Source organism: Schistocerca gregaria, unplaced genomic scaffold, assembly GCF_023897955.1.
Source record: "Schistocerca gregaria isolate iqSchGreg1 unplaced genomic scaffold, iqSchGreg1.2 ptg000534l, whole genome shotgun sequence".
Taxonomy (NCBI): domain Eukaryota; kingdom Metazoa; phylum Arthropoda; class Insecta; order Orthoptera; family Acrididae; genus Schistocerca; species Schistocerca gregaria.
Genome location: NW_026061932.1, coordinates 120,690 through 136,973, shown reverse-complemented (window position 1 = coordinate 136,973; position 16,284 = coordinate 120,690). Strand labels below are relative to the sequence as shown.

Sequence of the window (16,284 nt, the reverse complement as noted above, 5' to 3'; positions counted from 1 at the left end):
ACTCGAAGATCCATTCTGACCGTAGACCTTATGTGGCTCTAACGTGGCTACTGTGCAATTTATACTAGTTGCACAGAATACCTAGCAAACCACTATGAAATACTTTACAGTATGTGAAAACTTGTTGAGTAGTTACGCTTATCGAATAATGACGCCGCGTGTATTTTTCAGTTCTTGTCGAAGTTTCGAATGTTGTTCCTACGAATGTATTTCAGACGTTTCATTCGAAAGAAAGGTTGTCTCTTGTTACTGTGTTTACTTGATAATAGTTTGACATACCTACCTTCATCTTAGTTTAGCTGCAGTGTTTTACTTCAGTTGTTGTATAGTGCAAAGAGGGTGCAAATGAGCGACTGTAGCATAAATTTTTTGTATGCTTTATTCCAGAAAAGAAAAAATGTGTAGTGAAACTATTTGAATTTTAGTCCACAGACATTTGCTGGACTCCAGTCTGGGAGGCTGCTGCCAGCAGTGCAGCTGCCGTGCCTTCGTGGCCCCAGCGTTCGGCCCTCTGCTGCGGCGTCAGCCCCTCCTGGCCTTCGGCACCCAGGTCAGCACCGAACCTCACCAGTAGCAGCGCCGCTTCTGTGTAGCCCCAGGTTGCGGCCAAGTGGAGAGGGGTGTCGTCATTGTTGTCCTCGGCGCCTACCACACTCTCCAGCAGGACCTCCAGCGCCCCCAAACTGCCATTCTTTGCTGCCCAGTGTACTGGCGTCTGGCCTTCGACGTCCTTCGCCTGCACATCCGCCCCGTTCTCCAGCAGATACTCCAGCACCTCCAATTGTCCGTACCTCGCGGCCCAGTGCAGTGGCGTCCGCCCTTCGCTGTCTCTCGCTCCCACATCCGCTCCGTACCTCAGCAGACACTTCTCCACGCCCAAGTGTCCGTCGATTGATGCAGGGTGAAGGGCTGTCCAGCCATACCTCTCTTCCTTCGCCTCCACGTTCGCCCCTAACATCAGCAGCCTCTCCACCTCTTCCACCATCCCGTCATCTGCCATCTGGATCATCCGGCTGTTCATTTGAGAAAGCTCCCTACACAAAACAGAGACATTCTCATACTTTACTATAAACACACACACACGTTATCAAGAAAACTATGCGAAACAGACAAGAATTCATGAAACGCAACTGTCCAGTTCTAAATTACCAATATAAAACATTCTCCCTTTTATCTTATAGAATTCTGTGTCGCTTAAAGTACACATATATCATTGCATCCCTGTATCAAAATGCACGTCCATTTCCCATTAAGAGTCCGTGTTCTCAATCACTCAAGAAATTCTGTTGACACATTTTCTCAAAGTCACACTTGACATTCACTTCCTTTCACCTTCACATCTAAGAACTGACCTGCAATGAAACAGGTTCTTAATACGTCTATCACTGGTCCTTTGTGTGCAGCAAATGTTTCTCAAGCTAGCAAAGACACTAAACATCTACAGCGAGGGCTTAAAACAGTTGCTTGGCATCTTCATAGTTAATTTCGAAACTCAACCACACCAAACACAAGAACTTATTGTTTGGCATGATGCACAGAAACGTCTGCATAACACACTCAACCACATACACGCATCCATCCACACACACACACACACACACGCACACATCCACTTGCAAGTAAATTCTTATGCCTGCCATGTATCTGAAGGCGACTTTAAAACCTATGGACTTACAGACTACAGTAATGTCTCATGCACTCATGTAGGTTACAATGACAAAACTTCTTGTAAGTAAACCTTGGCTTTTCCACTACACTGTATGCGTAACACTGCTGAAGTGTGCACTGAGAAACAAACAATTCTGTTTTCATTGCTTCGCCACAATGAACCTAGCACACAAAGTATGTTGATGTACTGCAAACTGTGTTACTTGTGGGGAGAAGTAAAACTTAGCAACACCCATACAAAAGAAAAGCAAGAACATTCTGAGAAAAATAACGCTACAGCTGTATCTTGAGAATGCCTCTATTGTGTCACACGACGAGTTTCTGCGGCACGTTACCGCCGTCCTCAGGGCCTACCACTGCCAAGAGGCTATTTGATATCCTTGGCGCATTTGCTGTGGGATTCTTGTTATCAGAAGATATGGGCTGGCTTTTATCATGTCTCTACTCGACAACGTGCTTTCCTCGGTCATAATAATCCAGTTATTCCTAAGCTATGATTTTCTTAAAGGAAACGTTCACTTCTGTCACTTTGACACACACTATGTAATCCAAAGTATCGGGAATAAAAAAAAACAAAGAATTGGGCGCTCTGCGGAACTCATGGATTTCGAACGTGGCCAGGTGATTGGGTGTCACTTGTCTCATACGCCTGTACGCGAGATTTCCACACTCCTAAACATGTTGAGAACCACTGTTCCAAATGTGAAAGTGAAGTGGAAACGTGAAGGGACACGTACAACACAAAAGCGTACAGGCCGACCTCGTCTGCTGACTGACAAACCGCCGACAGTTGAAGAAGGTCGTAACGTGTAATAGGCAGACATCTATCCAGACCATCGCACAGGAATTCCAAACTGCATCAGGATCCCCTGCAAGTAGTATGACAGATAGGCGGGAGGTGAGAAAACTTGGATTTCATGATCGAGCGGCTGCTCGTAAGCCACACATCACGCCGGTAAATGCCAAACGACGCCTCGCTTGGTGTAAGGAGCGTAAACATGATACGATTAAACAGTGGAAAAACGTTGTTTGGAGTGACGAATCAAGGTACACAATGTGGCGAGCCGATGGCAGGGTGTGGATGTGGTGAATACCCGGTCAACGTCATCTGCCGGCGTCGATACCTCAGTGCAGCACTCCGTGAAGAATGGGCTGCCATTGCCCGAGAATTCTTCCAGCACCTGATAGAACGTACGCTTGCGAGAGTGGAAGCTGTCATCCAGGCTAAGGGTGGTCCAACACCATACTGAATTCCAGCATTACCGGTGGAGGGCGCCACGAACTTGTAAGTCATTTTCAGCCAGGTGTCCGGATACTTTTGATCACATAGTGTATCTTTTTTGGATAACTAAACTTCCTTCTTGCTGATCACCAAGATGGCTTCATCTGCATATTCGTCACGTATCATCTTCATGTCGAGAAGCCAGAGTCCTCGAAATGTTTCGGGAGCTGTCTCCACGTAAGCTGCATGTAATGTTGCGGAAGAAGAAATCCCTGTTGACTTGGGCTTCTTCTCGATAATAATCTAAGTTTCCCACAGACATTCCATTAGAATATAACAGAGGATGCCCATTCATTAAATGCCATTTTGCTCACACACGTAATTAAAAACTGTGTTTAATTCGGTTACACACTTTCTACTGGTAATAAACATTATGGTTTACGGCTAACTGTAATTATCAGACTGACGTGACATGGAGAATATACGCGGCCGTACATTCTGTGAATGGCTCTGAGGTGCTCCTACCTGTAGCCACAGTGTGTGGCAGGGGGCTAGAATCTTTCTCAGCTGCGTTTTTAGCCAGGGGAGTTTTGAGAACATTTCTCCACGGCAGCCAGTGAATGCATTATGTGTATGTGCTACCTGCAAATGCCTTTTGTAGTTGTCAATCAAGTCAAAATACCACTAAGGAACACAGTGGCAGACACTATAGGTAGTGAGACACATACGTGTATACACACTTCGAAAAAAGTTTTGCATCACCTCGATTCCGAGAGTTTCGGAACCTGTATAGAAAATTGGAATAGAGATCAACATAACCATCATTTCCGCCCTTTTTATTCCTCATGAAAAGCACACATTGCGTGTTGAACCACCATACAGCGAGACCTTAAGAGGTGGTGGTCCAGGTTGCTGTACACAGTGGCTAGCGGCCCGTCCTCTTGCATTGGTGCATGCCTGTATTCGTCGTGGTATACTATCAACAAGTTCATCAAGGCACTGTCGGTCCAAAATGTCCCACTTCTCAACAGCGATTCGGCGTAGATCCCTCAGAGTGGTTGGTGGGACACTACGCCACGTCGTCCATAAACAGCCCTTTTCAATCTATCCCAGCCATGTTCGAGAGGGTTCATGTCTGGAGAACATGCTGGCCACTCCAGTCGAGCGATGTCGTTCTCCTGATGGAAGTCATTCACAAGATGTGCACGATGGGGGCGCGAATTGTCGTCCACGAAGACGAATGCCTCGCCAATGTGCGGCCGATATGGTTGCACTGTCGGTCGTAGGATGGCATTCACGTATCGTGCAGCCGCTACGGCGCCTTCCGTGACCAGCAGCGGCGTACGTCGGCCCCACACGATGCCACCCCAAAACAGCAGCGAACATTCACCTTGCAGCACTCGCTGGACAGTGTGTCTAAGGCGTTCAGCCTCACCGGGTAGCATCCTAACACGTCTGCGACGATTGTCTGGTTGGAGGCATATGCGGTGAAGAAACCGTTATGCCCATCGTGAGTGGTCCATTCGGAATCTGTACCGCGCTGCATGGTGTCTTGTTAGCAAAGATGGACCTCGCCATGGAAGTCGGGATTGAAGCTGCGCATAATGCAGCTTATTGGACGCAGCTTGAGTCGTAACACGACGTCCTGTGGCTGCACGAAAAGCGTTATTCAACATGGATGCGTTGCTGTCAGGGTTCCTCCGACCCATAATCCGTAGGTAGCCCTTGGGCGGCGTCACCGAGGCATGTCATCGACAGTTCCTGTCTCGCTGCGTCTCCTACATGTCTGAACAACATCGCTTTGGTTCACTGCTAGACGCCTGGACACTTCCCTTGTTGAGAACCCTTCCTGGCACAGAGTAATAATGCAAGCGCGATCGAACAGTGGTATTGACCGTCTAGGCACGGTTGAACAACAGATGACACGAGCAGTGTAACTCATTCCTGGTGGAATGACCGGAACTGATAGGCGCTGCTCATGCATGGTTTGGTCGGGTTTAGTGACATCTCTGAACAGTCAAAGGGACTGTATCTGAGATACAATATCACCAGTCAGCGTCTATCTTCAGGAGTTCCGGGAACTCGAGTGATACACAACTTTTTTGGATGTGTGCAGAACCGGCGAACACAAGTGAGTGACTAAGCTCATGCTTACCTTGTCTTCCGTGAGTGCCAAGCTGTGCTGTATAGCCATCAGCTGTAAGTGACCCTTTAACAGGTTAATGGCGCCAGGACCCGTGAGACCGGGGAAGGAGTCAGTCAGCGCACGCACAGCGCAGGCTGCCTCGAGACTGCGGGCGGAGTGATTCTGCGTAGACGCTCCCTGGTCTGCCGTAACACTCGGTGTCGAGTGCGTATGCTGTACAGCCATCAGCTGTAAGTGACCCTTTAAGAGGTTAATGGCGCCAGCATCTGTGAGACCAGGCACGGAGCGAGTCAGAGCACGCACGGCCTCGGCTGCTTTCAGACCGGGGATGGAGTGAGTCTGCACAGGCACCGCCTCAGCTGCCGTGACACTGGGTATGGAGTCGATCTGCTCGGGCGCAGTCTCGCCTCCCGTGACACTGGCTGTGGAGTGAGTCTGCGCACGCACTGCCTCTGCTGGCGCGCCCTCCATCTTCTGAGCGTGTGACATCGGAGATGATCCTGAAACATGTCGTCGCCAACTGAGCAGCCCTTTGCCCTTAAACACTACATCTGGTGCAATTAGGGGTCACAGGCAGATCTGTGGCAAGCATCAGTCAGGAAACGTTGTTCACCACAAGTCAGTTACACCATGTATCCACCCAGTGTCACAATGGTGGCTCAGGTGAATAGCTGAAAAGAGTCAGTAACACAAATTTCCAAATTTCCCGAATTTTTCAGAGCGCTTGCCTTGCGAAACATACACTACTGGCCATTAAAATTGGTACACGTCGAAGATGGCGTGCTACAGGCGCGAAATTTAACTGGCAGGAAGAGGATGCTGTGATGTGCAAATGATTAGCTTTTCAGAGCACTCACACAAGGTTGGCGACACCTACAACTTGCTGACATGAGGAAAGTTTCCAATCGATTTCTCATACAGAAACAGCTGTTGACCGGCGTTGCCTGGTGAAACGTTGTTATGATGCCTCATGTGGGCAACGTTGTCTGAAAATTTCATGCGCGAATTCGTAGAGAGAGTAAACTGGGAATATTTGTCATTGCATCAAAAAATATCAGAAAATTTCATAAGATAATTCCAAAACAGATTATACTGATATGCAATAGCATGGAAGCACAAACTGACGATTTCATTAGAGAATTTCAAGACAAATTATGCTGGCATAACGTATCAAAACATGAAATGCTGTCTCAAGATTTCATGAGAGAATTACAAGACAGATTAGATTGATTTCCAATATCAGCACATCAAAAACTGTCTGAAAATTTCAGGCGAGAATTCGCTGACAGATTAGACTGGGAATTTATGTCATTGCACAAAAAAAAGATGTCTGAAGATTTGATGCGGGATTGCCAGGATAGATTGTTCTGGAATGGGATATCGCTTTGTGAAAAGCTGTCTGAAGGTTCTGTAATGGAATTTCAGCAGTAAGTAAACTGGGAAGTAATTTTAAAATTTCAAAATCTATCTGAATCGTTCAGACAAAAGATGTTATGTCCATATGAAATACTGACAGAAGAACCTGAAAATGACTGTTCTATATGCTTAACAAATGAAAGTGGTCAATTCGTGCTGACAAAATCCAAACACCTTTTTCATAAGGAATGCATTGCCCGGTGGTTATCAGTGCAAAATAACAGTCCAATGTGCAGAACAGTCATGAAGAGAAATATTGACTGAACATTTTTAGTGGATCGAGATTCATTAAAGAAACACATGCCTAAAAGTTGTCACTAATTATTCCGTGCGTAAGATCATGAGCGAAACTGCTCTTGCCGATACGGTCGCAGGTTCGAATCCTGCCTCGGGCATGGATGTGTGTGATGTCCTTAGGTTAGTTAGGTTTAAGTAGTTCCAAGTTCTAGGGGACTGATGACGTTAGAACTTAAGTCCCATAGTGCTCAGAGCCAATTGAACCATTTTGAAAGAGGGACAAGCGCTGCAACAACATTAATGTGTCGTCCACGTGTGTGCCTGCATTTTTGTGCTTATTTATTGCAAGAGCATTTAATGTATCGTCAATTTACAACAGCTAAAGCTATGAATCACGCGCCAGCCTAGCGATAACAGCGAGGAAAGCGGTGAGGGCCAGTGGCCTCGGCGGTTACGCCGCCGCTGCTATCGCGGAAGTTTGTCAGCCGTGCCTAACACGGCAACGTTGCGGTGTCTCGAAAAACTGAACCGTCTACATTTCCGAATATAATCTCTATATATAAAATGGATACAAATAAAAATAATAATTCTATTACTATTATCAAAGTCTCTGAGCGCACGGAAAAGCGCTCAGAGTTAAAGGCTTATGCAAAACGAAAAAGGACGCTCTTGTCGATGCTATAGAGAAGAGTTATTCCACAGCAGCGACAAGCGGCTTGTTTTACTTAGTTTCTAACAAAACTGTACGTGAGTTGAATCGGATTGCAAAGGAAAATAGAGTTAGAGGGTTTCCAAATTCACACAGAAATGGTTTGGTGGCTCTCATAGATGCAGAGATAGAATTTTTAAAGAAAATCAGCAACAATTCAATTTACAACAGAACTGTTAGATGGAAAACACATAATCACGGGCGAGGAAAAAGAATGGTAAGAAAAAATTGTGAGAAAAAAATAGGTCAGCTTCTTCCATTTAAACGCGATGTATTTAGGACATTGAAGAAAAGAAAAGAAAAGAAGCAACGTAATGAACAACCACGTGAACAAAACCTCGGCCAAATTTTTCCCTTCAAGCAAAAAGGGTTTACTTTACTGAAAGAAGACAGACTACCCTTCGAAATTAAGCCATGTGTTCGTATGAAATTGCATAAAAAATAAAGCATTTGGCAGACATCTTACCGTAGAACTTGAAAGGCGATCCATTCGAGCAGATGACAGCAGTCAGACAAGCCGTACACGCTACAAATTAACTGAGATCAAGAAAAGTGATCAAATGAAGATCGTGCCTGAAAATGACTCTTTTAATCTCGCAGTATCATCGAAGGGTAACGTAAATGTCAGTGCTTCACGACTACTTGCACAGACTGATAGAATTGTCACATCTAACGAAAGTGTAGACCTAAGTAATACTACATTCCATTTTGAAGTCTACAAAACCCGAGGGCCCTTCAATAAAGAATGATTATGTTTTGACTACACACCTTTACTGATGTCATAATTTTTACGGTGCTCCTCAAGGCAGTCTCCCATGAGTGCGATGCAATTGTCCCTGCCAGTCTTGAAATATATGCTGGAAACCATTTCTTGAGAGGTCCTTCAAAATCGCATCCGCAGTCTTTACCATTGCTTCTGATGATTGATAATGCCTCCCACGAAGGCGTTTCTTCGTCTTCGAGTCACACGGGGCTAAATCCAGACTGTCGGGAGGGTGAATAATGATTCAATGGACGAGCTCTATTTAAAGACAACATATCGCACACAAGAGTTAAGGGATTGCTGGTTATAACGTCGTGAAGTTGTGGAGATGTGAATAGTATGGCGATTTACAAGTCAAATTTTCTTTAACCTAATGCTATTGCCGTGCTCAAAGATCAAAAGAAGGAAATGTTCGGCAAAGAATCGTTGGCATAGATAAATACTTTCCCTAATGTACAGCATGCTCTACATGGCGGGGAAGTTACAATATGCGGCGCAGAAGTTCATGGTCAAGAAGCAAACACGAAAACAATGTATCAGTATCACGGCTGCTTTAGGCACGGTTGTCCTGAGTATTATTAACCCGACACTATAAATAATGTGAATAATATTTCAATGGGCGAGCTCTATTTAAAGACAACATATCGCACACCAGAGTTAAGGAATGCTTGTTATAACGTTGTGGAGATGGGGAGTTGTGAGTGGAAAAATTCTAAGACTTACAAAAAGAACGTAAATAAAGAAACAAAAGTTGTAGAACTAGTGAATCCTAGAGATGCCTTTTTCGGCGGAAGAACAGACACTGCTGAATTGAAGGTTTCAGCAAGAAGCAGTGATACATTGACATCTGCAGTCTTTGTCCTACAGCGATGTTTTACGACAATTATCCTGCAGGTCATCCTGCACAGATAATGAAATCAGGAAAATGCGACGAGGAATGGTTTGGTTTTGTTAGATGCAAAGCGGTTGTGCCGCGTGGCTTGTATCATCCTGTGCAACCAGTTAAACAGGAAAAGCTTTTGTTCGGTCTACGGCAAAATGTGTAGAAGATCAAAACTCATCGCTGTTGAAACCACAGTGACGATGAGCGAGCATTTGTAGGAACGTGGACAACAACAGAACTCAACAAAGCCATCGAAAAAGGCTATAAAATGCAAGACTTTTACGAGGTATGACATTTTGCTCGAATAAGTAATGAACTGTTTAAAGACTACGTAAAAACCTTCATGAAGATCAAACTGGAAACTAGCTCTTTGGAAGATGGTTACAAGTAAAATGAAGAACACAGACGAGTTATCAAAAAAAAGCAAGATATCGTCCTTTATGTTAGCGATATTGAATCAAACGCAGGCAAACGTGATGTTTCCAAGTAAGTCTCAACTCTCTTTGGAGAAAATTTGGTCGAAGACTGAATATGACGCAAACGAATTTATAGATAATGCTAGTCGTTGCTATGAACTTTTACTCGATGATGCGACAGATGTTAGTAACGTAATATTCATCAATGAGGAAGTCACTGAAGTGACATACCGTTACAACGATTAGTATGTGGAACATAGTACTAACGCATTCGTTGCCGCCTTCACCACTTCTAACGCAAGGATGAGGCTGTATGATATGCTAACATTGTGATAACATTGTATACTACGGAAAAACTCTCTTGTTTATATTGATGAGGGCAAAAACACAGTGCACGCAGGTTGCATGCTTGGCGAATGGACAGATGAATTTGGCAAAGACGATTTTGCCATTGAATGGACAAGCACTCGGCCAAATGCTATGCTTAACAGACATATAAAGGCAAACGCTATCAAAAATAATCGCTATACTCTGAACTGAAAAAATTGCGTAAAATTCGACATGAAAACGATGACTGAATTAATACAGACTTATGAAGATAAGATTATCATAAGTAACAACATGATTACGAGAGGTAAGAAGACGAAAAACCTGCTGAATAAATTTGTAGCAAAAGAGTTTAAATTTAACTACGATAAGCGTATGCTTCTAGAGGAAAAAAGACGGCATAACTGATGCACTTCGATGGGGATATTAAAGAAAAACTTTTGCGTATACTGATGGGAACAGTGATTACAGAATTCGTCGATGATCCTGCTCGTTGGTAGGAGCTCATTCTCGATGACAATATAGGAATAATTCAAAAATGGTTCAAATGGCTCCGAGAGCGTAGAACTACTTAAAGCTAACTAACCTAGGGACATCACACTCATCCATGCCCGAGGCAGGATTCGAACCTGCGACCGTAGCGGTTCCAGACTGTAGCGCCTAGAACCACTCGGCCACCCTGGCCCGCATAGAAATAATTAATACGACATTTGCCAACGAAGAACTAATAAAGGTGTCATATAAGAACTGGTAAGGATAAATGAAGTCAAGGCCTATAAAATTTCAGACTTGTGGTCGCCATGAAGTCGTTGCTGGTAAACTGGCCGCGAGAAAGGCGTCAACATTTTGCGAAAAATAACCGCTGAAATTTTGCAAAACAGTAGCCGCGAATAACCGTCAAAAATTCGCTTCCGAAAAATCTGGAAGCTGGTGTCTTTCGGACGAAAAGTCGCTTAAAAAAAAAAAGCGGCCGCGAAAAAGTGACTGCCGGCTTTCAACGAAAAAGTCCCTTCCTAAAAAAAGTATCCGCGAAAAAGTGATTGCCGGTTTTGTCGCTTGTGACAAAATGCGCCCGCGAAAAAGGGGCTGCTATCTTTTGGACGAAAATCCCCCTCTCCGAGAAAAAGTGATCACGAAAAGCCGCTTCCGAACAAAGAGTGGCAGCGAAGTAGCGTCAAGTGAGCGCCGGAATTTTGCAAAAAGGTGATCGTCATCTTTTGTCCGGAAAGTCGAGGGTTTGTCCTGAGCCGCCGCCGTCAACTACTGCCCTTCCTCGTACGACCATTTCAGGATTGTACGGTGAACATCAGCGGTGCGGTAAAACATCAATTCTCCGACGTCGCTGCGAGAAGGGACCAACGACGATTGAAGAGAATCGTTCAGCGTGACAGAAGTCAAACCCTTCCGCAAAATGCTGCAGTTTCAATGCTGGGCCATCAACAAGTGTCAGCGTGCGAACCATTTGACGAGATGGAGCCGGAGGCGAACTCATATATCCTTGGTGGCTTCACGATACAAGGCTTTACGCCTCGGCTGGGCCCGACATCACTGGAAACACGGACGACTTTCGTTGAATCGATGGACCCTGCATATCAGCAGTGGAGTGTCCGAGTTGGTGGAGGCTCTATAATCTACATCCACAGCTACATGACTACTCTGCAATTCACATTTAAGTGCTTGGCAGAGGGTTCATCAAACCACAATCATACTATCTCTCTACCATTCCACTCCCTAACATTGCGCGGGAAAAACGAACACCTAAACCTTTCTGTTCGAGCTCTGATTTCTCTTATTTTATTTTGATGATCATTCCCACCTATGTAGGTTGGGCTCAACAAAATATTTTCGCATTCGGAAGAGAAAGTTGGTGACTGAAATTTCGTAAAAACATCTCGCCGCGACGAACAACGTCTTTGCTGTAATGACTTCCATCCCAATTCGCGTATCATATCTGCTACACTCTCTCCCCTGTTACGTGATAATACAAAACGAGCTGCCCTTCTTTGCACCCTTTCGATGTCCTCTGTCAATCCCACCTGGTAAGGATCCCACACCGCGCAGCAATATTCTAACAGAGGACGAACGAGTGCAGTGTAAGCTGTCTCTTTAGGGGACTTGTTGCATCTTCTAAGTGTCCTGCCAATGAAACGCAACCTATGGCTCGCCTTCCCCACAATATTGTATATGTGGTCTTTCCAACTGCTGTTGTTCGTAATTTTAACACTCAGATGCTTTGTTGAATTGACAGCCTTGAGAAATTTACTATTTATCGAGTAATTGAATTCCAACGGATTTCTTTTGGAACTCGTGTGGATCACCTCACACCTTTCGTTACTTAGCGTCAACTGGCACCTGCCACACCGTACAGCAATCTTTTCTAAATCGCTTTGCAACTGATGCTGGTCTTTGGATGACCTTACTAGACGGTAAATTACAGCATCATCTGCGAACAACCTAAGAGAACTGCTCAGATTGTCACCCAGGTCATTTATATAGATCAGGAACAGCAGAGGTCCCAGGAGGCTTTCCTGGGGAACACCTGATATCACTTCAGTTTTACTCGATGATTTACCGTCTATTACTACGAACTGCGACCTTCCCGACAGGTAATCACGAATCCAGTCGCACAACTGAGACGGTACCCCATAGGCCCGCAGCTTGATTAGAAGTCGCTTGTGAGGAACGGTGTCAAAAGCTTTCCGGAAATCTAGAAATACGGAATCAACTTGAGATCCCCTGTCGATAGCGGCCATTACTTCGTGCAAGTAAAGAGCTGGCTGCGTTGCACAAGAGTGATGTTTTCTGAAACCATGCTGATTACGTATCAAGAGATCGCTCCCTTCGAAGTGATTCATAATGTTTGAATACAGTATATGCTCCAAAACCCTACTGCAAACCGACGTCAATGATATAGGTCTGTAGTTAGATGGACTACTCCTACTACCCTTCTTAAACACTGGTGCGACCTGCGCAGTTTTCCAATCTGTAGGTACAGATCTATCGGCGAGCGAGCGGTTGTATATGAGTCCTAAGTAGGGAGCCATTGTATGACCGTAATCTGAAAGGAACCTAATCGGTATACAATCTGGACCTGAAGACTTGCCCGTATCAAGCGATTTGAGTTGCTTCGCAAGCCCTAAGGTATCTACTTCTAAGAAACTCATGCTAACAGCTGTTCGTGTTTGAAATTCTGGAATATTCCATTCGTCTTCCCTGGTGAAGGAATTTCGGAAAACTGCGTTCAATAACTCCGCTTTAGCGGCACAGTCGTCGGTAACAGTACCATCGGCACTGCGCAGTGAAGGCATTGACAGCCGCTTGTGTACTTTACATACGACCAGAATTTCTTCGGATTTTCTACCAAGTTTCGAGACAATGTTTCGCTGTGGAAGCTATTAAAGGCATCTCGCATTGAAGTCCGTGCCAAATTTGGTGTGGAATGTTCAAATATGTGTGCAATCTTATGGGACTCAACTGCTAAGTGCCGGCCGGGGTGGCCGAGCGGTTCTAGGCGCTACAGTCCGGAACCGCGCGACCGCTACTGTCGCAGGTTCGAATCCTGCCTCGGGCATGGATGTGTGTGATGTGCTTAGTTTAGTTAGGTTTAAGTAGTTCTAAGTTCTAGAGGACTGATGACCTAGAAGTTAAGTCCCATAGTGCTCAATGCCATTTGAACCTTTTTGAACTGCTAAGGTCATCAGTCCCTAAGCTTACATACTACTTAACCTAAATTATCCTATGGACAAACACACACACACCCATGCCCGAGGGAGGACTCGAACCTCCGCCAGGACTAGCCGCATAGTCCCTGACTGCAGCGCCCGAGACCGCTCGGCTAATCCCGCGCGGCAATGGTGTGAAGCGTGTGCAGTTGCAGTGATATACGACTCCTGATACGTCTAGACTCGACTCTGATAGGTGACACGTATCTAAGCATCCTGTCTGATCAACTGTATCCATTCATGTCCATTGTGCATTCCGAATAATTCGGGCAATTCCAGCAGGACAATGCGACACCCCACGCACCCAAAACTGCTACAGAGAGGCTCCAGGAACACTCTTTCGAGTTTAAACACTTCCGATGACCACTAAACTCCCCAGACACGAACATTATTGAGCATATCGGGGATGCCCTGCAACGCGATCTTCAGAAGAGATCTCCACCTCCTCGTACTGTTAGGGATTTATGGACAGCCCTGCAGTATTCATGGTGCCAGTTCCCTCCAGCACTACTTCTGACATTAGTCGAGTCCATGCGACAGTGCTCGCAGATGCCCCATACGGTATTAGCCTGCTGTACCAGTTTCTTTGACTCTTCAGTGATCTTCAAACATACCTTTCTTTCTCGCGGTGTTTGTGTATGTCTTTTGCCCACCCTCTGTACATCGGTTGGACAACAAAAGAACAATATTGAAACCATTGAGTACTGTCATCATAATGTATAGTACTATTTATTTGCTTTTGTTTTTTAACTGAACGTCGGCCAAAAAAGGTGTACCAGTTTGTTTGGCTCTTCAGCGTATATCATTTGTCAAAGGTATAGGAAACAATCTCGCTCATGCAGAATGTACTTGCTGCACAACCAGGTGGGTATTTACGGATATGTCGCAAACCTAATAGCGAGAGAGACGTGATAGGGAAGTGTATAACAGGAAAAGGCTGCAGGTTACCAGTAGACAAATATGTTTTACTAAAATTGTCGGAAAGAAAATACGTGCAGTTTTTAATGTCACATTATCCCAATAGTTCTTGTAGACGAAAAATTTTTGTGGTGTAAAAGCTTATTTCTTATGCTGCAATACTTTCTGCTAGATCTCCGCTGCTCACGATTCGACCGTTGCACGGTGTGTGGTGGAGGGTACTTGACTCACCGAGGCCATCCTGCGCTCTGCAAATGCGTCATACTCGCTGCTGTCGATGTCGGCTCCCTCCCTCCACCCATGACGTCGGCTCAGCGGTGTGTGCTGACCTTGCTCTGCAGCCACGCATTGCCTCCCACTGCACGACGCCCGCTTCCTGCTCGCAAAGTGCTGTTATATTACCACGCAACTAGCAGCTTGCAGCGAGGCTATTTACTGCAGACTCCATCACAAAGCGCTAGCCTGCATCTACATCTATAACAGCGGAAAACAGGAGTAAAATTAACATTGCCGGTCGGAATAGTTTCGTGTAGTGTATATCCAATAGTGTGATAACCAATATATTGATAAGTGCAGCCAAGTAGAATCGCATTTGACGTCAGCAGCACAGAATAATATAACGAGACATCGTCGACTTAGGTGGTAGAAAGTGGAACTCGGAGGGCAGAAGGGAAACACGTCATTAGTGACAGAGTGTATTGCGTACGTAGAGCACGCTTTTACACAGCCACGCGGAAAACTATTACCACGCAATGAAAAAGCCAAAATTGGTGCGTGGGTGGAAATGGGAGTCTCTAATCGCCAACCGCCAAGAAGTTGGTTCCCTCAACTTCTTTATAACTTCGTTAGATCCGCGCAGGATATGGACGGAATAGGAAATGTGAGTGAAGTAGAAAATTGTCTGAGGCACCGAAACGATTACTTTTGCGCGGAGGAAGGGCCGCAAACCGTTATTATTCCCAAGTTGTCGCTGATTGACAGTTGCCAGCAACTGCCAGATGTGTACGATACATTTTGTCAAATGACAAACGTCGTGCATTCGAGAAACGACTGCAGAAACCTGCTGTCACACGCAGATATAAACGGGCTAGATTGCAGTTTGCTGAAAAACATGAGTCACGCACTTGAGAATGGGCTAAAGTGGTCTTCAGAGACGAGAAGTAGTGCCTTTGTACCAGTTCCATCCAGGAAAGCGAACACCATGTTTTGTTAGCCGTGTTATGGAAGAAACTATCTACTTCCGTCAGATTGTTGATGTCTTATTGCATCTATTCCTCTCAAAATAAATTCTATACGTGTTTGCTTCAGACATTGTGTATTACTTTATTTGGAATATTGCCATTATCTTGATTTTCCCTACTGCAGATCTACACTCTGTGAGTATGGTAGGGGACAGTAGCTGGAGTACCAGTGGCACTCCGCCATTTTTCTGTTCCAGTCGCGCATGGGTCCCGCGTAGAGCAACTGCTAGTAAGCCACCGTGTGGGCCCGAATAACTCTCAGGGTCTTTTCGCGAGATATGCGATCGACGAAGCAACGCATTCGCAAACTCTTCTGGAAGCCACCCTCTCAGAACTTTAAGTAGTAAAGCCCACACCGTGATGCAGAACGCCTCTCTTGCAGCGCCTGCCACTGCAGTTGGCTGCGCATCTCTGTGACGCTTTCGTGCTAACTAAACGAATCTGTGACGAAACGTGCTACTCTTCTCTGGATCTTCTCCATTTTCTCTAACAGCCGCGCGGGATATCCGCGCTGTCTCAGGCGCTTTGCCACGGTTCGCGCGGCTCCCCCCATTAGAGGTTCCAGTCCTTCCCAGGGCACGACTGTGTGTTTGTTGTCCTTAACGTAAGTTAGAGT

General features: G+C 45.4%; 1 protein-coding gene across 1 annotated transcript; it reads right to left on the bottom strand.

Moving 5' to 3' along the window:
- Window positions 1-361: 361 nt before the first annotated feature.
- LOC126314148 (ankyrin repeat domain-containing protein 23-like) lies at window positions 362-1,071 on the bottom strand. Its single transcript, XM_049992371.1, has one exon. The coding sequence runs from the start codon at window positions 1,019-1,021 to the stop codon at window positions 422-424; it is 600 nt and encodes a 199-aa protein (XP_049848328.1). The 5' UTR covers window positions 1,022-1,071; the 3' UTR covers window positions 362-421.
- Window positions 1,072-16,284: the final 15,213 nt, after the last annotated feature.